This window comes from Suricata suricatta, chromosome 11 (assembly GCF_006229205.1).
Source record: "Suricata suricatta isolate VVHF042 chromosome 11, meerkat_22Aug2017_6uvM2_HiC, whole genome shotgun sequence".
Classification (NCBI taxonomy): Eukaryota; Metazoa; Chordata; class Mammalia; order Carnivora; family Herpestidae; genus Suricata; species Suricata suricatta.
In genome coordinates this window covers 73,415,049-73,440,591 of record NC_043710.1, presented here as the reverse complement: position 1 = coordinate 73,440,591, position 25,543 = coordinate 73,415,049, and the positions used below count along the sequence as shown (strand labels likewise).

Here is a 25,543-nt window from a genome sequence, read left to right as displayed (position 1 = left end):
AGGTTCATTTTTTCAACTGAAGCCCAAAAGAGAGGTGTCTCCCCAGGTTTCAGAATTTCTCTCTCCCTAAATGCTATGGACTCCCTGCATTTCTTCATGTTGATACCAACTGAGCAGCATTTTACTTTGGGGGAAGAAAGAAACCTGGCATCAGAAAATATAGTCTATTGGAATTAACCTTCACCAGCTAAAAAAAGTTTTCAGATACTATAGATTTTTTTTCTTTCTCTTTTATTAGTGACACAAAAGTGCTACAATTAATAATAGGTGGGCATGTTCGAATTGCCATAGCTTGAAATAGCATTTTCTAATGCATCTTTAAACGTGAAGCCATACCACGCTGACCTAAATCAGGTCCAGTGGGTGCTAAGCCCTCACAAGTACACTCAGATTGCAAAGGAAAACAGAGGGCACATCAGGATTTAGAACAAAGGAAGGGCATGGACATGGCCTTGGAGAAATTAAACGAATATTACAAGCCCACTAGTCACTCTGGCATATGATCAAACTTACACATACTCAAGCAAAAACGTTTAATGAAAATAAAATCATAGCACTTACTATATGGTCTTGCATTAATATTTTTTCTGAAGGCAAAACCCGCCCCGTCAGAGACATCTGGCATCCAAACTGTAGCCCCCAGGTCTCCAGCTCAAAACGAGCATCCTTGTTTCTGTTGATAGAGTTGAGTTTTAAATCATTAAAGTGCTTCCTTCCTAAAGAATATTAATCATTAGAAATAGAATTATAACTTACTGAATTTTCAAAGACCAATTTATTATTTTTTTAATGATGCCTGACTTTTATTTCTACTCACGATTTTCCCCCCTGCTCAGAAGAATTACGGGACAACTGAACCCATTTGGGACACGCAGGGACGGAGAAGGCTTCCAGTGCAGCACGTGGTTAGCAAAATGGGCCTCTGAGCCAGACAGACCGGGGTTTAACTCTGAGGGCTGACGGTTCATAATATGTGACCTTGAGTAAGACTCAAATCTTCTAAAGCCATGGTTTCCTTATAGGCAAAATGTAGTGATAATAAAGTCAGCTCCTTCAAACGGGTGATAAATGATTAAACTGACATTGCGTGGAAACTGCTACCACAGGGCCAGGCACATGCTAATGTGCTCAATAAATGTGAGCTATTTTTCCCAAGGATAAACTTGCTAACAAAGAGATACTGTGGAGCTTCCGCCTGTGGAGATGTCTTCTGGGAATATCTGAATTGGCGGGCTTAGGAGTGCATGAAAGATGACAAAGGAAGGGAGCGTATGAACTTAGGCCTCGGAAGACTCACTGGGTAGACATGGCAGCAGGAAGATCATGGGGAGAATATTAGTATTAGCGATAATAACTGCTTTGTACTTGTATAGTATTTTCAGTTTGTAACTTAGCAAACCTTAACCACAGCTGAAGTATAACCTCATCACTTATGATATGTGGTCCAGTAAGCTGTAAATTCCTTCAGGAGAGGAACCATACCAACTTCGCCTCCTGGCCTCCATTATGGTGGCCGGCACATGATATACCAGGAGCTCACTAAAGACCCGGATGAGACTCACGCATTACCTAGTAAAGCTTCCCCTCTCTCTTTAGGGGGGCTCAAACCCCTTTACAGTGACTCTGCACAATAGATCATTATTTCCATCTGTTAATGCTACATCTGGTCTGGTCACACTGAGTACATGGAATTAATTATTTTGCCACAGATGCTATCTGCCCAAGATGAGACAGATGAGGTGATCGCCAGTCAGGAAACTGGGGTGAAGTAAATGGGACTCCTGAAAGGTGGCAAGGAGAGGCAGTGGGAAGAGTAATCCAGAGCCGGGGATGAGGGGAGGCGACCGGGAAAGTTCTCCAGTAGGCATAAGCCTGGGGGGGAGGGCCAGGCTAAACCACATAAAGTGTAGCCACAGAACAGAAAACTATGAAATCACAAGCATGGTATTAGAGATTCACATTTGTCCTATGGAAATGTTCAAGGAAAAGCAAGTTACAAAACACAAGGTACAGTACTATGCCATTTTCCTAAAATGAACATTGTTACATGCATTTAAAAATCTTTGAAACAACATACACCAATCAGGATTCATTTGTGTATTAAACAACATTCACTGAGGATACATACACACACATTCCTATTTACATAAATTTCCAATTTTTTATCTTTAACGAAGAAAAAAGGCCATTCTACAATGTTGTCCAGTAGAAATATAAAGCAACCCACATATGTAATTTTAAATTTTCTAAATAGCTGCATTACAAATGTAAAAACTGTCTAGTAAAATTATTTTTAAAATGTATGCCATTAACTCCATAAATTCAAAATGTGATCATGTCAAGACGTGGCACTAGCCACGTATGTCCTACAGTTACATAAGGCTACAGAACGGGGCGGTGACGTTTTACTAGGTCAGAAGGGAAAACCAGGAGGAGCTGGGATCCCAGGAGAGAGCCAACCGTTAGAATGAGGACAGGAGTCCAGAGGGCCAGATGGGCTGAACCAAAGGGCACACCGTATTCCTAAGTTTAAGGACTACACAGTAGAAATCTTCTAATGGTCAGTGTGCTGAGGCCACCATATTAAGATTGAACATTCTTGACCCTGAATATTGGGGGCCTGATGTGGCTGTGGGTTTTTTGTTTTTTACATTATAACCCTTTTCTTCATTCAAATTTTTACCCCAAACCTCCATGTATTAAAATGATGAAAGCAAGAGTCGTCTAGTTGAAGCTGGTGGTACTTCTGCTGGACCCCCAAGCATGGACCCCCCCCCCAACCACCTCCCCTTCCCCAGGCTGTAGTCCTGAGGCAGCGGATGAACCCCTCATTCTGGCCAACACAATTCAAAAGTGCCTTGCTCTGAATCTGTAGGAAAGACACATGTTCATCAAGGAATGACACGTTTTGTAGACCATCCAATTCCATAAACTAAGCCTTAGGAAGGACACCCTCTGGCCCCACAAAGCAGCCCAGTACCTCTGGATGTCATCAGCAAGCCTGGCCAGGCGCTGCTGCCTTCCCACAGGACTGAGCCGGGTTTCCTCAGCCACAGCCTTCATCAGCCGGAAGTCAGAGGTTGCCTGGCAGGTCAGCCCTATAATGGTGAATGAAAACAAAGTGGAAAAATGAACAGCATGCAACATAACTCAGCCCAGCTTAGGCAGTTTGTAAGCTTTTCACTTAAATGAACTCAGATCTAGCATCTGGATACAAAAGAAATGCAAGCTACACGTGTCATTTAAAATTTTCTGGCAGCCATACTGAAAAAAGAAACAGATGAAGTTACCTGAATAGTATATATTCCTCAACTCAATATGTCCAAAATGTTATCCTTTCAACATGCAATCGTTACAGAAAAATGAATAAGCTCTTTTCCCTTTTTCATACTAAGTCTTAGAAACCCAGTCTCTCTTCTACATTTACAGTATGTCTCCAGCTGGCCCCTCAGTCACATTTCCAGGGCTCAATAAACGCATGTGGCCAGTGGCCACCATATGTGACTGTGCAGATCTACAACACCACTCAGAAGGAGCATCCCTTCTTTGAGAATTATATCCTTATTAATGTTTCTAAGTGTGAAATAAATACATACATATTGTAACTGATCCCAAAATGCAAAAGGTAGAATCCTTCTTGCTTAGTCCTACCCTATTAATCTAATGAACACGATCAAAAGTACTCGAGACAGTTACTCAGATTCTACTGTAGAGTGAGGATTACTTTCTAGAACTCATGCAAAAGGAAAACAAGGATCACTTTAGCACCACACAAAAAATGTACCTGAAGAAAATCAAAGTCCTATTGCTTCCTATGCTAGGAAAGCTCAAAATGCTAAAGACAAGCTTGGATTTATGTGATCCAGCAATTCCACTACTACGCAAAGAAAATGAAAATGCTAATTTGAAAAGATATATACATCCTATATTTACTGAAGCATTCTTTGTAATAACCAAGATATGGAAGCAACCCATTGTCCATCAATGGAAGAATGGACAAAGAAGATGTGGTATATGTGTGTGTGTATGTGTATGTGTGTATATGTCTGTATATACACATACGCACACAACAGAATATCATTCAGCCATAAAAAAGAATGAAATATTGCCATTTGTAACAACCTGGATGGATCTAGGGGATCTAATGCTAAGTCAAATAAGTCAGACTGAGAAAGACAAATACCATATGATTTCACTCGTGTAGAATTTAAGAAACAAACAAACAAAAAACAAACTAAGAAAATAAAAGAGACAAACAAAAGGAAAGACACCTAAATATAAAGAATAAACTGGTGGTTGTAAGATGGGAGACGGGTGGGGACAAGTGAAAGAGATGAAGGGGAGTAAGTACACTTATCCAAATGAGCGCGGGGTGATGTACAGGATTGTTGAGTCACTATATTGTACTCCTGAAACTGATGTAATGCTCTATGTTAATTATACTAGAATTAAAAAGATAAATAAAAAACTTTTTTTAATATTCAGGCACAGGAAACAGTTAATGCAAAGGCCCTGAGGTAATAGTATGCATCATGTTACCATTTGTAAACTATTCTTGGATTAGAAGAGTTTAACCTTGAGAGCTTATTTCTTATTAAATTACTAGCATCTTTAGAGTCTCTCTCAGATAAAGTAACCCACACTGGCTTTTTTGCTACTCCCTTTTAGCTCACTCTCTAATTGGATAGCAACATAGTAAAGGTTTGTACTTCGAAGCTTAACTGACTCCCTAGAATCCCTTCTCTCATTCTGGGATGAGACGTACCACAGGAAAGAAATTAAGATCTGAAATCAGACAGGTAAAAGTTTAAATCCTAACTCTGCCTATGAAAAGGCATGGGACTTAGAGCAATCTGCAAGCTTTGGTTCCCTCAACTATAAAATGGAGACAATTATAACTATATTTAAATCACATAGAAGTTAAATAGAATAGTGTATGTCAAAATAATAATAATAACAATAATAATATTATAATAATTATAATAATAAGAAGAAGAAACTTTGGGAGGTGAAAGATAGGTCTATGACCTTTAGGGTGAGGATGGTTTTCTAAGTGTACACTTACCCCAAACTCATTCAGTTGTATTCGTTAAATATGTACAGCTTTTGACATGTTGATCATTACCTCAATTAAGTGGTTTAAAATACATAAATAAAAGACTGAATAGTGCATTAAAAAAAAAGAGAGAAGCTTGGTCTTCAGCCTCTCTTATGTCAAAGTGACAAACAGAACGCATGAGATTAAAAAAACATATAACCATTATTGTGCCAAGCAATTTCCAAAGGGCACCCTCCCACTTGCCTCTATCAAATATATCACTCAGCGGGGCCACACTCCATGAGCTGAACGAATGCTCTGGCACTCCGCTAGCTGCCCACTGCCACGTGTCAGGAGCCTGGGATCGAGAGCCTGACTGACAGAGTACAAAGCATGAACATTACCTGTTAGAAAGCAGAGTTCAGGTATCAGGTGGGCCAGCCGAGGCTCAGTGTCGCCATTTTTCTTGGTTTTCAGCAGACTAACCAGCACTGGCTGGTTTAGGTCAGATAAAGTGATATCATATTGCTATAGAATGCAAGGTTAATGAAGGAAAAGTTAATATGGCAACACTGTAAAATGAGCATCTCTGCTTATAAGCCACAAGCTAATCCTAAAATGAACAGATAAATCTTTTCAATACAGAAAAAAAAAATCCCTACTAACCTACAGTTACCCTCTCATTTCCACTTCCTTCTTAGGACTCATCTTTTACTTCTCAGGGTCAGTTTTATGATTTTAATGATTATCTTTTATAATGCAATGCTGTTTTTAAAAAAGAAAAAAAGTTCTTTCCTTGCCCCATCCGGAGTCAGAACAGCCTCCAGTTGGCTGTCTGTGCACAGTGCAATGGCCCCGTGGAGGGGACTCAATGCCAGCATTTCCACTATTGATGCCGGACGCCACTGCTTCATGTGTAACTAACTGGCTCGGAGCGTCTGTAGTCATTCTGAAAATATCTATACACAAATTGGGGGCGTGGGTTATATAGAATCAACCGCAGATTTTCCAAAAAAGCAAGACTGTCCTTAATTCCAGAATAGCCCAATGTTATAGGGAAGTCTGGCATATGTGAACCTGGTCCTTGGCTCTTCTGTTTAACTGGACTGTGACGCTGGGGAAGTGACTTACCTTTCCTCATCTATGAAATGAGGTGAACAGTAGCTCAGAGGCACCCCACATAAACCACTAGCATGGCATCTGGTTTATAATGAGTCCTTGGCCACTGTTCACTCCTATCCCACCCCCTGTCCCTTCCTGACCTTGAATTTCAACATTCTCACCTTGCCCAAAGTTCATTTACCTTCCAACAGCAGAGGTTCCAATTAACACTCATTTGCGATTTAATTCACTCAACACGAATGACAGAACAACTGGAATTATAATCTGCAAAACGCCTGGGCACTATGTGATGTTGACATCAGTAATTATAATTAAGGAAGCAAGAAGCAAGAGTTCCTCTGTTCAGGAAGGACTTTTAGTCATTAAAATAAAAAGCAATTCAGGAAATTGCAGCTTGAAGTGCTGATTGCAATGACTGCTATCGCTAAAAAGCTTGGGGCCGTCTCCATAGGAGAGTTTTGACACATGACTTCCATAATACAGTCAACAGCTCGTGCTTACTATGTTCCAGGGACCGCAGGGGACACACTACCTACAAACAAGGTATGAAAAGCACAAAGATGACATGCTAAGCACATGTGTTTTTCCTCATTTAATCTTAACATCAAACCTATGAGACAGATACCATCTCATCCCCTCCACAGATGAGGAAACATTATAAGAAGTGAAATAACTTTCCCAAGGTCCCAGAACTGGAAATTAGCACAGCCAGGATTTAATCCATAAGACCTGGGAACTTCTGCTTGTTATACCATTCAGTATTGGGTCGCTGGGGAGGAAGGTGATGTTAGGCAAACAATACACGAATGGTAAACCAGGGAAGGCTTCATGAAGGAAGCAGAGTCCAAAAGAACACCTTGAAGAAAATATGGGATTCACCTGGGTGTGTTCAGGGAAGAGGGTATTGTATTTACCTGGAACATGGCCAAGAATTCTCCCCCCTAAACTGTATCACAAAGTAGTCTTTACTCTCTTCCTTGCCCCAGTTTTCTTAGCATTTGAAAATATTTTTTCATGATAAAATAAAATAGAGAAATATAAAGGTCAATATCAAAATATCCACTTTGAGAGTTGACTCCATAGTAATTCTGTGTTCCTTTCCCTGAGACAGAGAGGAAAACATTCTAGAATTGGCACAATTTCTTTCTTTTTCTCCCTAATTACAACATATATGCAATGAGCCACAACTCAATACAAAGAAAGTACATGGGATTTTACCATGATTCTCTTGTCAGAATGTCACAGGTCCTAAAAATATCTCTGTTCAAGGAAGAACAAATGTAATCATGCAGGAAAGAGACCCAAATGTCCAACAAACTTGGTGTTTACACTTGATCTTAGCCAAAAGACTGAGAAGTGATAACAAACTTGGTATTTAATGAACAAACACTTATGGAGCACATTATGCACAAGATGCTTTGCGAGGCGCTATTCATCATGGGTTAGCTGAACGCCACCCCTGTTCTGCAAGGAAGACATTCTAGAAGCACCATGATGCATGATACAAGTGCTCAGGGAAGAGAATCATTAGCTCTTCTGTGAATGTGACAGGAAGCAAGGCCAGAGAGGACTTTACAAACATGGCAACACGTGACCTGGAAGCTAGGGGTTTAGCTGGTGGTGAAGGGGAAAGGTGCGGTGTGCACTTGTGTCAATATCTCGTGAACATGAGCAAAGGCAGAGAAACATTTAGTGACAGCGAGCAGATGGGGTGATAGCAACATGGGGGTGCCTGGTGGCAATGCAGTGAGAGATGAAATTGAAAGGTGAGAGGGGACCAAAGTGTGTGGTGCCAGAGATGAAGAAGGGGAGGCTGGGAAAAGAGGGGCCGGGTCTCCATCATTTATCCAGTGCGCACCATGTGCAGGCACCGGGCTAAAAGCTCTGAAGGCATGGTTACCTCGTTCTATGCTTGCGCTGCAGGCCCCCATGAAGGCCGACCAATGACTCCTCTCACAGATGACCCTCCAGGTTTAGTGATTTGCTCAAGGTCACACAGCCAGTGCCAGGACTACCTTACTCTATAGCCTATGCTCTAAACCACCTTTCTGGGCAGCATTTCAGGAAGATCTCTCTGGTGGCAATGAGGATAATGGGTCACAGCGGAGACAGAGCTGGGGTAAGGACACCATAAGGGGGTGACCCAGATCTTTCAGGTGGGAATCCATGAGTTGTCCTGCATTCATGCAGCAGGAATAGGGCAGAGGAAGGGAGACGGTTTCCTGGGAGAATCCACAGATAAATGAGGCAGGACTGATGTTGGTGACAACTGAATGAGCAGGTGAGGATGAAGAAGAGGAAGGAAGCCCAAGGTTGAATTTCCAAGGAGAAACGGGAGTGGGAAATACAATGAATTCAGTTGAATGGTGTTAGTCTGAAATGCCTGCAGGACATTCATGCAAATATGGTCTGAAAATAGAGATGAGTATGTAATTCAGGAAGGAGGGCAAGGCAAAAATACTGTATTTGAGAGGTCTGGAGATAGGAAGAAGAGATCCTATATGAGGGAACCATGGTGAAAAATTGCATTTAACATCTGGGGCAAAAGGAAGGGGAAAGCATCAAAGGAGGCTGAGACAACGTCACAGCCTGGGGTCCAGGAGGAGAGCCACTCAGTCGGGTAGGAGTGGTCGCTGGTGTCTCTACAAAAAACCCCTTACAATGAGAATGGCAGCTGAATTTGACTTTAAAGGGAGCTATTTCCATAGCAGCAGACAGGATGCCAGACTATGGAGGTTTCGAGGAGGAAGAACAGAAGGGGGGCTTGGAGCTAGTGAAGACGACCTTCCAGGGAAATCAGTTAAGGGGAAAAAAAAAAACCTTTTCTTGAAGGCACAGAAAGGAAGTTTTTGCTATTGTTTGTTTTTTGAAGTATCTGTGAGATTCTGGAAACTGAAATATGATTGTACATTAACAAGAAGAAGCCTCTGTGAGGAACTCAAGAGGGAAGGTAGGGCAGAGGTAACCGTGATTAACTGTGAATCAGGCTCCGGGAGGCAGGAGGAGATTCTATCAACAAAAGTTTGAGTATCTGCAAGGCACTGGGCTAGTCCCTGGGCATCTAGAGATAAAGAGCTCAGAGTTCAGGAGAGAAGTCTGACCATTCACATCCTGCCCATGATAATACGATGGTGCTGAGTACAGGCTGAGCTGAGTACTGAAGGGCGGTAAGTGATTGACGGGCTGTGAAGGAGTGACCAGGAAGAGGAAGTACAGGCGTGAGAATGTAAGGGCGTGGGATGGGAGGGAGGAGTAACTGACTAAAGGAACTACAAACATAAGCACAGCAGAAAAAAGGGAAACGAAAGTGGTAACAGATGAGGCTCAAGAGGAAGTGGCCAGGTCACAAAGGGGCCCTGCTCAGGAGCTCAGGGCTGGCTTCAAGGTACTACAAAGTCACGGAAATATTTTAAGCAAGGAAATGACATTATCAGATATGCTTTTAAGGGAAATTACTCCGACTACAGGAAGAAGGACAACAGGAGACAGGACGAGGGTCTGAGCCAGGGAAGGTAGGCTTGGACGGGAAGGGACAAGTCTTAGAATTATGTAAGAAGCAGTCTCAGCCTGACAATTTGGGGGACCTATTAGCCTTGGAAAGGAACAGAGAGACCTCTCAAAGCTAAGAGGAAGAGAGATGAGCATAAAGCACAGAAGTCCAACCTGCTTATAGTAATCCACATAGGTGATCTCAGTGCCATCCTGCCTCAGAAAGGTGTGCGTGGGCTTCACCGACCAGTCAATGTCATCGATGCGGTAGGTTTTGTTATTGTATCTGGGAAATGCAAGAAATCTTCAGGAATATTTCCAAATCATACAAGCGGCTATTTCACTACAGTTTTAGTTCAAAGTATTAGACTCCAGAATTTCAGAAATTACAATAGTAGTACAAGAACTGACATTTTTGTAAATGATTTTGTAAATGTAAAATGATTATCTCTTCTCAGATAAGAGCACTCATTAACTCTTCAGGATACAGCAAGACCTCCATTTCCCAACAGAACTGGTGAGGAAGTCATTAGACCACAATCTTTGTCACTGAGAGACACTCTAACTTCATATAAATGATTCTTAGATGTTCAAAAGGCTGAGGCATTGCTCAAAGCTTTCCCATCAGCTTCTGGTTCTCCCAGAAAGTTTCTGAGCTCCCAGATAGCTCTTCTGCTAAAAAACACTTAATTCCGACCAACCACACCAGCAGGGTTTGCATGTAATCTCCCATCGAGGGCTGGCCCTGAGCCAAACTGCAAAGCAGGCTGGCTAAGATGATTCTAAAGTCGATTTCCCCTGCAGCACTGTGTGACCTGGAATATTCTTTCAGGCTGCCCCCACCTCAAGACAGAAACCTCCCAGGTTTCTCCCAGGCTCTTGGTACTTTGTAAGGTCACTGTGGAATAGTGTGATAAGCTAGTTCGTGGTAGTCATGACAGGACGATCAAGGGGTGGCCTTCCCATCTCAGGTGGTATAGAAGTCAACCAGGCCTGCTGCCCTGCTATGAAACCCAGAAAAAAACAACTTGAAGTGTAAATTCCAAACCAGATTAGAAGAGGACTACCATGTCCTCTAGAAGAACTGTCTATGGACTGAAGTTTTGTGGTTGGTATTCAGGAAACAACCTAATCTGTCTGTGTTTAAGTCAGTTCAATGTGCATTCAGGGCAAATTATATACAGATAACCCTCAGGACTCGAAAGGTCTCAGTCTTAAAGCCCCTTTAAACTTACAGAGAAGAGGAGATGTGGGCCTGATGTTCTCTCCTGAGATGTAAGAGAATGAAATAAAATGGCTACGAGCAACGTGCTATGGGAACAGCACAGGGGTGGTAACTGAGGAATTCCAGCTGAGTGGACAGGTGGAGGCTTCAGAAAAGCAATGAGGTATGAGCTGGATTTCGTAGAAAGAGACCTTTAAAAAGGGCAGAATTAGGGGTGGAAAATCCAGGCAAAGGCACTGAAGCAGCAAAGTGCAGACTGTTGGGTGTGGGGAGAGGAGTGCAGTAAGATATGGTGTAGGACCATGTGAGGGGTGGACGGTCCCTAAAGGCCACTCCAGGAAGTCTGAACTCCCAAGAATGGCCAGGTCTAAACAGGTGAGTAAACTGATCAGGTCTGTGCTCAGGACAACGCCCTGTGGCTATTCCTGTTCCCAAAGAGCATGAAGAATTCATTTCCTCGAGACTCTTGGGTGGTTCAGTCAGTTAAGTATCCAACGTCAGCTGAGGTCATGATCTCACAGTTCAGTTCAGTGTTTGGTTAACTGTCCATGGTTCCTGGGGTTCAAGTCTGACATCGGGCTCTGTGCTAACAGCTCAGAGCCTGGAGCCTGCTTTGGATTCTGTGTCTCCCTCTCTAACTGCCCCTCCCCCACCCCACAACACACACACTCTGTCTCCCTCTCTCACAAAAAATAAACATTAAAAAAACAAAACAAACAAATAAAAAAAAAAGAATTCATTCCCTCAGGAAGTTTTCTTAAATGCAGGCTTTTACCTTGTAAGGACAATGAGCCCAAGCAGCCGTTTCTCACAGGTCTGGGTAAAGCCGGACACACCAGTTTCCTGGCAGAGATCAGTCATGAATTCCAGAACAGTCTCATTCCGGAGTACTTTATAACTCACATCCGCAGAAAATAGGAGCCTGCTCTCAAACTGTGACACAGAAACAGCAAACCCAGGCCAAAGGGATAACCTTCAAATAAATACATACACACATGCATAAATAAACACATAAAAGTAATAAATTTGAAATGTCATATCATAAAACAATGAACATTTTTAGTGGTGATTTTACACTCCAATTTTCTTGATTTTATGGAACAATCTTTCTTTAGTCTGATTTTTTTCCAGCTGACTAAAGGCTTTAGTTATTTCTAGCTGGGGCGGGTCTTTAAGCATATATTTATGATAAAATGCATTCCCAGAGAGCGGCATCTCCCCTTTTTGGCTCTACTGACACTTGGCATTGGATCGTTCTGTGTTAGGAGCTGTCCTGTGCCCGGCAGGATGTTTGGAGGTACCCCCCGACCTCTACCCACCAGATGCCAGCTGTGACAACCCAAATACTTCCGGACATTGCCAAATGTCCTCTGGGGGGGCAATGAGACCCACAGCTGTCGGATGACTACATTTATGGAGTGATGTGTCCCAGCATGAAAACCTCGAGGTTCAGAAAAGCACACAGACTCCACGGTGAAGACAGTGTACAGACGTCACAAGAGTAAGAAATAATCTAAATGGTATCACGTGCAAACACACAAGGGACACCAGAGCAGAGGCTACAGCTCCCTTCTACTTCCTGAACATCATGGACTGAAATCTTGAATTAGGAATATTTATGGGAAGGGCATGAAAGAACAGGCACATATTTTTTATTTTTAATTGTTTCACTTACTTTGTGGACTTCATTCACGGCCAGCCTTTAGGACCTATGTGCTAGCAGCCAGCTCAGCATAGCCCTGGACCTACAAGAATTTCTAATCCATGTTAGGAGGTAAGTGACGGTACCAACAGGATGCTTCCTGTGGACCACTCTGACCCCCTGAATTAACCTATGGAAACCCCACCACTTCCCCTCTACCTGGCGGCAGGCTAAACACTGTGCCCCTCATTTCCTATCTTCTATGCACTCCTTCCTTTGTTTACAGACCTGTCTTTGGGTTACTAATTGCTTCTCTGTCTTTAGCTTGACCACATATTTTGGAGGGCCAGCAACCCACTGTAGGCATAGCTGACCTCTCTCCCAGAAGCATGCACTTCCCAGTTTAGAGTGAAAATTCTTCCCATTTAATTGACTTGTTTGGTCTCTGCTTATCCAATATCAACTATCTTGGTTGTGCTAACTTCCTGTCAGCAAGAAAGCAGGGTATCAAATATGTGGTATAATGTAATATAGCTTATTCTGCTTTCATTACTACTTGTCATACACAAAAAACTGTTTCTGAATTCCATCTAGGACTTATGATAATGATCTAGCACACTAATATAAGGAAATAGGCTGCTAGCTTCACATTGACATTCACCATTCTATAAAAAAACCTGAAAATTTAAAAAATCCATTACTTTTCATAATACTGAGTCTCTCAGAGGAGGCATAATGCCATAATATTGCATCATAAATTCTGTTCTTCACATTATAACAATTTCAGAGTAACAGAAAGTATAAATAAACCTACTTGTGCTGGGGAATTTCCACTGGCTCAGAAGGCTTATAGAAGTTCCGTCCTATTTGGTACATGGATAACTTTTTTAAGATCCTGCAAGTATATATACTTTTTTAAATCTTTGGTAAACATCAGTTAATAGCAGTATAATTCTAAGTTTGCACCCATGCTGAACACCCTGATAAAAATATGTGGAAAGTATAGAACTCTCATTCTTCTAGCGCTGGAAGGTTTAGATGCTAAATATATATATGGGTGTATATACGGGAACTATCACTTCTCCATAACTGAGAATGGTATCATTGAAATTGTTTTGTCTGTCCACACCTAACTGCAATGATAAACATGCGGTCACCAGTATGCCTGTGGTTGTAACACTCTGGTTAGCATGGATGGGGTGAGGCAAGCCATATTAGAAGGCTCTTCTGGTATCTCCTCTAATTTGACACGGGGAAGTGGTTTCTAATGAGGCTACTCAGCCACATGGCACGGCTACCTCTTCAGCAACGAATATCCTGGTCACCTTTGGAAAGGACAACTCACTGATCTGAGGCTGCCCACCGCATGACAGAAGTATAAGCATTTCAGGTGAGAAAACACAGGTTGCAACTCCATGATTTGGGCTACCATACGTCATTGAGCCTATCTGACCATACGGAACATATGATCTAAAGCTGCTTAGCAAGACGTCTGACTAGAATTAGGAAATAACACATCTGGGGGTGGGGGTGGATTCCTTTACGTGCCCAACCTAGCAGCAACCCAACTCCTCCAGCCTCCTCCGGTCCAGAGACCACTATTGAGCAAAAGGCTGGCGTCAAGGGTTTCTGGACATATTATCTTGCTGGTCCACACTAGTAGCATAGAAAATTGCAGTTCACAAGCATTTGTGTTCCTGTGTGTCTTCTAAGAAGTGTGCTCAAAATATGGATTTTTCAGGCCCCATTCTTGATATTCTGTTTAGTAGGTCCAGGGAGGAGCTACAAAATCTGCATCCCCCACCCCTACCCCGCCCCAGATAACACTGAAGCAAGTGATCCTCCCATCAATTTCAAGGACAACTGAAAAGTATAATCACAACCTTCCTTCTGCCCCAGGGGTTCATGTGGGGAAGGGCAGGGGGCTGAGGGTGGGGCAAGAGCAGAAAGCAGCTGGTGATGCTAGAAAAATAACAAAAAAATATTTAAGTCTGGGGTGAAGGGGGGTAGAGGGCAAGGAAAAGGCAACCCTTACCCCCCCACCCCTGCCCACAGCTGCTACCTCTGAGACATCACAACCATTGAGTTCTTTGTCCCAACTCGAGGAGCACTGGATGGTGAGACAGGAGCCAGTGAGAGGCTATGAGGGACTGCAGGTATAGTACCACCAGGTTCATGGAAGTAGTGGGAAAAGTGCCCTGCAGACGACACGGCGGCTCACAGGTGTCCCACGAGATGGCTGACAGTCCTCACAACCAGGCTCCATGCTGAAATATGTTTCTAGCCTCAATTAAATTGACACATGAGGTGCCTCACTTTTTGAAGATGATATTGAAGACCTGGATGCACACGGGGGAACTTGCTGGCAGCTCCCTAGTCAGAGTGATGGTCATCTTTACGGGCCCGCCTCTATGAGTTTCACTCGACAATTCCGTGACCTGGGAAAAGACGTACTTAATAGGCACTCTAGATTGTCCCCCTGTGAAGAATTAGATATGATACAGCCGTCGCAATTTAACATGCATTAACAAAACAAAACTGCAGGTGTTAGTAATGTAATAATCTGATCATATTATACTTGGGAGGATTTTTCTATCTTGCTAATCCCAGAAAAGCAACACATCTCTTTCCTCTTAATGGAAGATCTTAATGGAGAATGGAAATCGGAGACTTGATCCAAAGAGAAATCCAGAACAAGGTTTCTTCATCTTATTTAGTGGGGAGGAAGGGAGACGACTTGGGGAGCAGGTCACAATTCACTTTGAGAGTCTGATAAAAGTTTCAGAAATTGTCCCAAGAAAACGTTACATACGTCTATACCACAGTGATACACCTATCTTCACAGACACCCAGAAGCCTAGTAGTGGACTGTCCTGCCTATTCTGGGTTTGTGGATTCCAGAGGACAGCCTCTTAACATTATTCATAAAACAGAAGACCAGAGAAGAGAAGCAGAAACATAAGGAGAGGGGATTTGCAAGAGTGAAACTAAATGTGGGGAAAGAGAGGAGAATTCAGTAGACATGAAAACAGATAGGGAATCTGATTTTATTAATTTTTGAAATGGCTAGAGAAATTCGTATGTTTCTCATAATTTGGAACAATCTTCTAACAAAAGAATGAATGCATGAAAATTTCTATATGAGCTACCCAAGAAATTTCAAGCTTCTTGGACCAGACAGGACTTGGAACAGGGTTGTGGAATTTAAAAAATGATCAAATCAGTCAATAAAAATCAATGACCAAGTATTTTTCAGAAGGGTAAGGAATCCAAAGAGGTCAGTTCATTAGCAAGTATTTATGTATTTTATCCCTACTTTCTATAGCTAAAGTGTCATTTCACTTTCAGGCTGAACCAGAAATACAGGACAGGAATGGTTTACTGCATGGAAACAAAGAGAAGTAGGCCTTTTCACAGGGGATGAAATGATTTCTTCCTCAAATAAAATGGAGAGAAATCAGAAGTGGGTAGCTGCAGGACAGCTCATCAACATCTGAGAGAAGTCTAGCAGGCAAGATGTTCTCAAACTGGTGTAGGGACTTCAGGACAAAGGCTTCAGACAACAAAGGATGCTGGCTGAGGGGCTGATGTGGGGGTGACAGCAAGGGTCCCCGCTCAGACTTCCCTCCAGGATCTGCGTTTCTAACAGCCATCTAAGCAAACTCATCAATGCTCCCTACACCCTCCCTACCAAACGCCAACTCCTCCTTGGCTCCTGTGTCCGTTAATGTCCATGCCCCAACACCTCCAGGGCCTTGCTGCTGGCACAAGAATGGGCTTTTATTGCTCAATCCGCCAGCTAATCGGCTGGCAAGTCTTAGCACTTCTGCACCAGCGATACCTTTAATCTGGTTCAGCTGTTCCAGTTATACCACAGGGCTCATGAGCACACGACTGGGAATTGGACTAACCTTGGTCCTCAGCCTCTTGCAGCCTATGTGCTATAGAGCAAGCTACCATAGTTCCTTAAGACATTTTCCCATCTCTAAAATGGGAGGAGGTCTCACATAAGTCATTTGTGAAAATCACATGAGATAATTCACTGATCTTACCCTTAACCTTATCCAGGCACCTGAACTCAGGAAGGTTATATAAATGGCAGCGCTTTGGGCCTTTGTTCAAGCCCTTCTGACAACCTCCCCAGAGTTTTCCAGGGGCACTTTATCAATCGTCCCACTTTCTCCTGCCGACCATTCAACAGGATGCGATGAGAATAACTGTAATGTAACACAGCTCTCATGGAAGCCCTTCTCCAAGTCTTCAGTGGTCCATGGAGGCAGTCCCTATCCCTCACCAGGACATTTAAGGTTCTCCCTACACTGGAGCCACGACTTCATTCCTGCCCGGCTAAACCTGAACGATCAGAAGTTTCTAAAATATGCCCCTCACCTTCTACCATTGTGCCTTTGCTCCTTCTTGTCCTTTTTATCTCACAATTCCCCCCACCCTCCTCATCCTCTTCACTGACTCAAATCCTACCCAACCAAGGAGCCAGTTCGGTTCCCTTCAAGTATCCTGCTGGGAACGGCTTTTCAATGAGCTCCATACGAAGACCTTGGACGAGATACTTAACCTCTCGGAGGCTCCAAGGGTGATGAGAGCATCAAGAGATCACACATACATGGAGCCTGGCAGAATAGGTGCACAATAAATGTTGCCTTGTACCGTATTCATTTATAAGTAACCTTGCACTGTATTTAGTTGGAAATAAAACTTGTACTAAGTTGAAGTTTTTTGACAAGAACCCTGTTTTATCTGTCCTGGTTTCCTCTATAATGGCAGCACCCAGGAGTCACATGGCAGGCCCTTTAGAAGTCAGAATGAATGCATAAGAGTGGCATATAGATGTCCCTAGTGACAGCCATCCAGAGTGTGGCCACAGACACACAGATGGGGTCTGCAAGACAACAGAAGGCCGGGAGGCAGCAGAACAGGACTTCTAGGACTGCGCTATGTGGGAGCGTAGTGAATGAGAGTGGAGGGGCTCTTCCAACAAAAATGAGCACCCTACAGAGTGTGTGAGGATGGATGGGAGTGCCGGAGAAGCCCGAGTCAGATTAAGACCAGAATAAAAAGGTAACACATTTGTAGGGACACTATTTCGTATTACTATTTCTATTTCACTGTCATTGAGTGGTGGGTCATGTGCTGATACGGCACCAGACAACACTCTTTTGTCTAAACCCATATCACCTGTGTCTGGGAAATAAAATCAGTAGGCCCGACTAGGTTTTTCCTCCACTGCCTCTTCATGAGATTCCATCCCCAACAATAAGGTTCATTCCACGTGCTCATTTCAAACGAGAGATAAGTAATAGTAACTTATTCCAAGCATCTATAGAGTAAAATTTTTCCATTTTGGTTAGGTACAATCAAAGTAAACTGGACTACTAACAGATCTAATTTACTGTTACTACAGATATATGTACAAGAACAAGATGTTTTTTAATTATAACAATACACCTGAAATATATATCATTCAAGCATGAGAGGCACGGTGTATTAGCATGCTGTCAATATCTGGTCACAGGACAAAATACTGTATCAGTAAGGACTTAGGGTGAATTCAAGTGTTTCTAAATTTACACATCTAGATTTTCCAAGCCCCTAAATTTAAGCCTGTGGTATAACTTTTAAATTCCATATCCAAAGAAGATAATCACTCAAGTAGCTCCTATAAATCTCAGGCTCTGGTAAAAAGATAAAGGCCCTACGAGTGCTCAGAAATGCATTTCTTCAGGTACCTGGGTGTCTCCATTAGTTAAGTGACCAACTCTCAATTTTGGCACAAGTCATGATCCCAGAATTGTGGGATCAAGCCCTGTGTCAGATCCACACTGAGCGTGGAGTCTGCTTATGATTCTCTCTTTCCCTCTCTCTCTCCCTCCACCACTCATGTGTGCATACACTCTCACTCTCTTAAAAAAAAAGAAATAAAAAGAATACATTTCTTGAGGAAATTCACAGAGATTTATGTGGAGTCAAAACATACAAATTTATGCCTCATACTATCCTGTCCGAAATGTTGAACTAAAAGATTAAGCTTCTCAGGAAGAGCAGCTTAACGTCCAATGCTTCATTTTAATTTTTTATAAAGAAACTGGTTCTTTTTTCCTTATGGTAATTTTAATACTGCCTTGGGAGAAAGCATATGATAAAAATGTCAATAACAATATATTTCAGGACTGAAAATGTTGAAGGTATTAAAACATGGATAAAGGAGTATGAATCATGCAATTGCCATATTCAACTATCACACTATTAAAACATATCCTTAAAACTGATATCAATAACTCATATTTCATATGATAAAAGAAATGACAGTTTTTGAATCAGAAACTGATATAAAGCTATTTGAACACACAGATAACAAGTGTGCAGGAGCAAAAAAAGTAGAGTAAATTTAAAGGAGTGAAGCCATAGGCTAAATGGTGTTTCTTAAAGTCTTGTCTATTTGGGGAAAAGTTTAAAAAGGATGCCTGTTTCAAGAACACTTTGCCTTTAAAAAAAAAAGTTGTAGTTAAAAGATCAGTGTTTGTATTACAGCTCTTGTTTTTTCTAATGCCAGATCATCAGCTTCTTAATTAAGAAATCAATTACTGATGAGGCCTTAATTAGGAAGTCTTTTTGCTCTCAGGCATGGGAAAAGGAAGGAGGAAAGGAGCAAGTGAAATACTCATTCCAACTGTCACGACGATCGGCTAACCTCTCAAATATACCCGGACGAGTGTAAGTATATGCATGTGCGTGCAGGTATAAAACTGAATCATACTGTACCTTTTCTTCCAGTTTTTGTGCGAGAAAAAGGATGACACCATCAAATGCTTTCGCTTTGTTAGAAAGTTCCCTATGGCTATAAAGCAAAGCGATTCTCAGCCTTCTCGACTCTAACTCTGGGACATATGTCACGTGGTATTGGTAGAGCTGCCAGTCCGGGGGCAAATCTAAACTAAAGAGGTTTGTGACTAGCTTCACAGGCACTCCACTGGAACCTGAAGAAGACAAATAAGGAAAATCATTGTATAAACCAAAATAAAATCACACCATGCCAATATTAATCGCATCATTTAACAATTTTCTTTGCTCACGCATACTTGTTGCTTGTGTCAGTAACACAAGATAAGAAAACAACCTACACCCTGGTAACCTGATGGAGTCCTACAAACACAGATTTGTGGATTAAAAAGGGATCATGTGTAAAACAGATCTCATAAGAACGTAAAAGAAGACTCCGACATTCTTCTCTCTGGGAAAAGAGAAGCAGAATTCAACTACCCCAGGACTCCTTCCAAAGCTTGCCTTCCAGCTCTGAGTCTGAAATTCAAATCGGCTCAAGTAATATTTTCAGATGCTGCTCTGAAATTATGTTGCTCTTAGAGTATAAAGAAACTGTCGGGTTCTTCCGTGAACACAACCGCAGCCCCTTGGAAATCCAGATCATCAAAAGTTAACAACCATACTTCTGAAAATGTTGAAACAGTTCAATCCATGGTTAGACCACTCTATAAGCCCCAGGGAAGAGACTGAGGGGCAGGACAGGGGAGAGAGGAAGAAATGACACATCTTTATATGTAAAAACAGACAAGACCTCTGGGCTTCTGTTTTCTGCAGACACAGGGAGGCCATGTGGGCTTCCAGAAATTCCATCTGCTATAGAATTTTTTATTCACCTCTTCAACATCTACAGGACAAATTCAGAGCTGGCCTCAATAGAGCTTTTCTGTGCTCAAGGTGGTGTAAGATCCCTCTCGGACAGAATCTAGGAGGGCACAGAGGAGGAGTTACTTTTGACTCCTCCTTGTAGGGAATCATTCAGTGTTTGTCTCACAAAAAAGAATTATATCACTGTTTTGTTTTCTTTTGTGGAGGAAGTAGAAACATGAGCCTCCAAGGCGGTAAGAAAGAAAAAACATCATGTGTGCATATTTCCTTAGCTTCTAAGCACAGGAGATGAACTGTTAGGAGCAAGGAATTAACTAATTGTGCTCTTTTAATTAAATAAAAGCTTCTTTTTAGTGTCCTCTATCCTGGGAAATGGCAACATATTTTAGCTGCTCACATTTGTGGACAAAGCGGAGTCATCCTAGATTCATGACCCATTAGTGCTAAAGTTACGGAAATATATGAGATGACCCACCATGTTTTGTGAAATGACTGGAATGCAACAGAGTGGACCTGAATAAGGGCAAGCATTATTTCATGAAACTTAGTTTCAATTTTTTTGTGTTAGTGTGTGTATGTTAGATATACAATATAGATTTCCTGGTTTGTTTTGCGCTGGTTGTAAAGAGTTTGAAGAAAACTGATCTGCCTCAGGGAGTGTCTCTTAACTTTTGGGAGGGTGTTGCAAAGTCTTTCAAGAATCTAATGAAGGCAGCAGACCTACTTTCCTCAAAATGCATGTGCGCACAATTTTGGGTACAATTTCAAGGGTGAGCCTGGAAACTGGGTTAAGAATTCCAAAAATAGGCTCTATGTTTCTTTTTACAGCTGTAGTCCAGGGAGGTTATTATTTCCCATATAGGGAACGTGTTGGAAAAGAGAGCATCTCTTTTAACCCCTATCCCAGGTGTAAGGAGAAAATCTGTTCAACAAGTGAAATGTTTTGGGGAAATGCTATTATTTCTAATAATAAAGGAGAGCATTGAGGCTAAAACAATTAGTGTCTAGATAATGCCTTGAACATAACAGATGTTCAATAAGTATCTTTTAAGTCAATATATAAACTTATTTACTTTAGATCTAGAAATTAAAATTCCTCAAGCTGGAAGACAAACGTCTTTGATTCCTCAATCAGAAAGTAAGTAATGTGAAGACTGGGTACCTGTTTTGCAATCTTTCACATGGGCCAATTTCTCCCTGGTACAGACACCCAGATCCATGAAGTCCCGTCTGATTTTCCCACTTCTTTGGATGACAGGACATTGTGCATCACCAAGAGATACACCGTCTTCATCTAAAATATGAAGAGAATGCCATATCTCCTATTTCATTTTAGTGATACTGTTAACAACTACTATATCAAAAGTGCATCGATAACCGAAACTCAGATTTTTGTGGCTTTAATTAAAACTGGCCCACACTGCTGAAAACAATCGTGACTATACCCAAGTTTTCAGCCTACAAACTGAAAACTGTAAAGGAAGCATGGTACGTTTTGTTAGAAATAATGAGCAATGAGTTAATGCTGCCTCGTAACATTTTGGTCCAGTCTGCTCCTCCTCCTGGCTATGGGGGGAAAGCTCTACTCCCAATGCCCCTCTCCACACTCACTCACGGTGGGTAGCTCTCCCTCCCTCAACTCCTGTGTAACAAACACCCCGAAGAGTCACAGGCTAGTACTGTCTACACCAACTTCTTCCCAGATTGGGGCTGAATCTCTTGCTCTGAAATGCCCAGAACGCTGCTATCAGTTTTTATTCTAGATCATTCCCTTGGAAATGAAAGCCAGCATTTCACCTTGGGGCATATTATAGGTTCTGGAAAATATGAAATTCAAATCTGTTTCCAAATGAACATTTTCTGTTTAAACAAGTAAAAAAGAGATGTTGGTTTTTTAGATACAACATTGGTACTTCAAAAATAATGTGAAACCAGAAAAACATAGTATATCACTACAAAGTAAGTGTAGTATTATTACTATGAAGTAATAGTATGATTAATCTCTAAGACTCTGACTTGACTACTCTGTTTTGATATGGCCACTGCAATCGCCCCAAAATGACACCATCACTGGCTCAAAATCTCCGCTCAGTCCCTTCTCAGTGGAGTCTGAGTCTCCTAGGAAAATCACAAAATTTATTTAATTTTAAAGTGTTTGAAAATTAGTCTTGCTATATTATCCATATCATTCACTGCTCTTGGTTTCAAAAGATGTTGTGTGGCTTCTAAAAAAAAAAAATCAATCTACCATAAGTTGGTAGTTTCCAGGGGCTAGAGGGAGGGAGAAATAGGGAGTTACTGCTTAATGAGTATAGGGTTTCAGTTTATAAGGTAAATGAAAATGTCACCCAAAGGTGGTGGTGGTGATGTGATTCATAATAATGTGAATGTCCTTAATGCTGATGGGGTATACAATTAAAAGTGGTAAATTCTACATTATGTATATATACTTTATCACATTTTTTAAAATAAGTAAATAAAAATTAATCTCCATCACTTGCTAGTCACAAGAATGGCAGCAGGCATGGAAAGAAATTCCCGAGAGAAGCTGGACTAGCCCTTGAATGATGGCAGTAGTGCTGGACCTGACGCATGGCCTCGCAGAGCAGGTCTTCTGAGGGACCAGTTCACTTCTGCGAGCTCAGATCACAGACGGTCCCCGCGTAGAGCTGGGAAAATCCCGGTGGAGAACAACAGAGCCAGACATCCGATGGTGGCGGGACTGCTGGTCCACAGAGTCTGGGGACCGTCAGTGCTGAGAGCTTACATGGTTATTAGCAATCAATCACTTCATAGTCAGAACAAAGGAGATGGCTGAAAGGCTTTAGCAGTGGTTGAATGGGGTGAATTGTGTGGTCCAAAATTCGTATGTTGAAGATCTAACCCCTAATATCTCAGAATGTGACTGTGATTGGGGACAGAGTCTTTAATAAGGTAATTAAGCTAAAATGATGTCATTAGCATGAGCCCTAATCCAGGGTGACTGGTGTCTCTTATAGGAAGAGATCAGACAAATACAGAGGGAAGACCATGTGAAGACACAGGGAGAAGACAGCTATCTATGAGCCAAGGACAGAGGCCTCAGAAGAAACCAACTCTGTGGACACCTGGAGGTTGGACTTCTAGCCTTCAGAATTATGAGCCAGCACATTTCATTGTTCAAACCACCCAGTCGATGGCACTTCGTTATGGCGGCCCTCGCAAACCAGCGTATGGGGCACGTCACCCCACACCGTGACGGCGGCTCCTGGCAGTAGCATGTTGACAAGTCCCCTGAAGCCAAATCTGGATTTGCAGTGAAGACAGCTGCCATCAAATGGTGGGGAATAAAAGAAGAGAGCAATGCAGCAGGGAAGCCCAAATTCTGCCCTCCCTGCAGGGTAGTGGCACTGAGACCTACATATCATAAAGAATTTTTTAAATTTTTAATTATTCAGTGAACAGAAAACATAAGGAAACTGGATTCCTGGTGCCTGTGGATGCCCAGCTGCCAAGCAGTCTCGGGAAATTTAGCAGCAGGCTGTGTTCGGGGAGTCCCAAAGAAACATAACCCACAAACACACCAGAGCCTCCAAGAAAACGTAAATGGGATATTCAAGAAGTGACTCTGCTGCAGTAGCACTGAGTGGTCACTCCCGTTCCGTGCAGATGGAAAGGACCCAAATGGAGGAGACGGAATGGCACTTACGTGTCTGGGAAGTCCTGCTTGTTCCCGCAAAGCCACTGGTAGAGGATGCTTCACTGTCATCAATATCAACAGATGTAGGCTAAAATAGGAAACAAACAAACAAACAAACATCTTGGTTAGATCGAAGATATCAAGTCATAAACCAAAAGATTAACACAAAATAAGAATTATATCATGTCTTAAATCATCAGACTACCATGAGCTAATCTTAACAGGTAAAAAACACTTGAGAGATAAGAGAAGCCTATTCTAGGAAAGAAGGATAAAAACAAGCTATAGTTTTCCCCATTTACCAAACCTTAATTTTGACTGTGGGCCAGATGCAGTGTTATACCCTAGAGTCCATGTAGAGAGGCAGACCTGTGATTCTCATGCCGGGGGAGTTTATCACAGGGAAGGTGGTACTGCCGGACACAGACCTCCTGTCTTCACAGCCTCCGTACATGGGGCCTCCAGTGTGAACATGTTGGTAGCAAGAAAATAAATTGGGCCCAGGGGACCTGGGTCACCAGCTCTGGTGAGGACTCTCCTGAATAAATGGGTCCAAAATTAGTTCACAAAATAGGCGGAGGGAATCATTAGTATTTTCTCTTTTCACAGTAACTATTGTTGTTCAAGAAGAAAACTATCTTAGACTGCTAAAAAAAAAATGCATGAAGTCAAGAGAAGCAATGTTATAAAGTAAAGGCACAATGACCACAGATTATCCACTTTCGAGAACAGTCGGTCTAAGAGACTGCTCCAAGTAGTAGTGACATCGCTCAAAAGTTGCTGAGTTGCCAGCCAATTTACTCTAGTTGCTAAGTCTAGCCGGGGGCCCTATCCATAGTGGTTTGTCGAGAAGTAGCAATTGAATCTAAACCATATCTGGGTTTGATATTACTTCTTTTTATGCATGAATTGGTGGGACAAATCATATTAGGTTTTATGCCCTATAATTGTACTACTGAAGGTACTGGATTTTTACCTGGAACTCGAACCGAGTTAAGTAATTAAACAACACTCAGAAATGAGGAAAGCCTGACACGCTGGCCTCCAGTTCCCAGTACTTCTCGCTAACCAAAGTCTCTCCATTAATATCTTACTCGGATGAAACCCCCAGAAGGGAAAAATGTGAGAAATCCCGAAAAGACTCAAAGCAGAAAGAGAAGATACGCAGCTCCTTCCCAGCAGAGAAGGAGAGGTAAATGTAAAGGAAGGTGATGTCCATCAGGAAGCCAGGAGAGAGTAGAGAGAGCGAGACCCTGTTGGCCACGGTTCTACACACCGATGGTGGGGCTGGTGCGCCCCCCACTCCCGTGGGGCTGCGGCTGCAGGCCCTGCCTCGGGCCCTCACGCGAGCGCGACCACTCATGTTCCCAAGAGCAGAGCGAACTTCAAATGCAGCTAGGTCTCAATTAGGAATCGTCCCAGGGCGGCCAGAGGGCGAGGCTGTGATGCCAGGTGGCAGTCGCGGTGGGTCTCCGGCTCCGGCTCTCCGGGTGAGACACAGGGGCGGCTCCCGCGTGGGTGGAGATGCGCGCAGGCATCTCCGCGCAGGCGCACAGCCCACCGGATCTTGTAGGTGGGAGTTCGGGGTGGGGGTGGGGCCCGGACTTCCCTTTGCTCTCCATCCCCTCGTCCTAAATTTGGCATCATCCAGCTATCCGGGTTTTGCCCATCTTGCTGTGTGTGAGG

General features: G+C 42.5%; 1 protein-coding gene across 1 annotated transcript in view; it reads right to left on the bottom strand.

The window, feature by feature from the left end:
• Positions 1-25,220, bottom strand: part of PIWIL4 (piwi like RNA-mediated gene silencing 4) — a 46,632-nt gene extending 21,412 nt beyond the window's left edge. The window contains exons 1-11 of the mRNA XM_029957662.1: positions 25,134-25,220; positions 23,861-23,945; positions 21,341-21,466; positions 19,294-19,508; positions 14,833-14,954; positions 13,331-13,411; positions 11,650-11,847; positions 9,824-9,935; positions 5,443-5,566; positions 2,981-3,098; positions 562-673 (exon numbers count right to left, since the gene is read on the bottom strand). Coding sequence (XP_029813522.1) covers positions 562-673; positions 2,981-3,098; positions 5,443-5,566; positions 9,824-9,935; positions 11,650-11,847; positions 13,331-13,411; positions 14,833-14,954; positions 19,294-19,508; positions 21,341-21,466; positions 23,861-23,945; positions 25,134-25,220 — 1,380 coding nt within the window. The remainder of the gene's footprint in view (positions 1-561; positions 674-2,980; positions 3,099-5,442; positions 5,567-9,823; positions 9,936-11,649; positions 11,848-13,330; positions 13,412-14,832; positions 14,955-19,293; positions 19,509-21,340; positions 21,467-23,860; positions 23,946-25,133) is intronic.
• Positions 25,221-25,543: the final 323 nt, after the last annotated feature.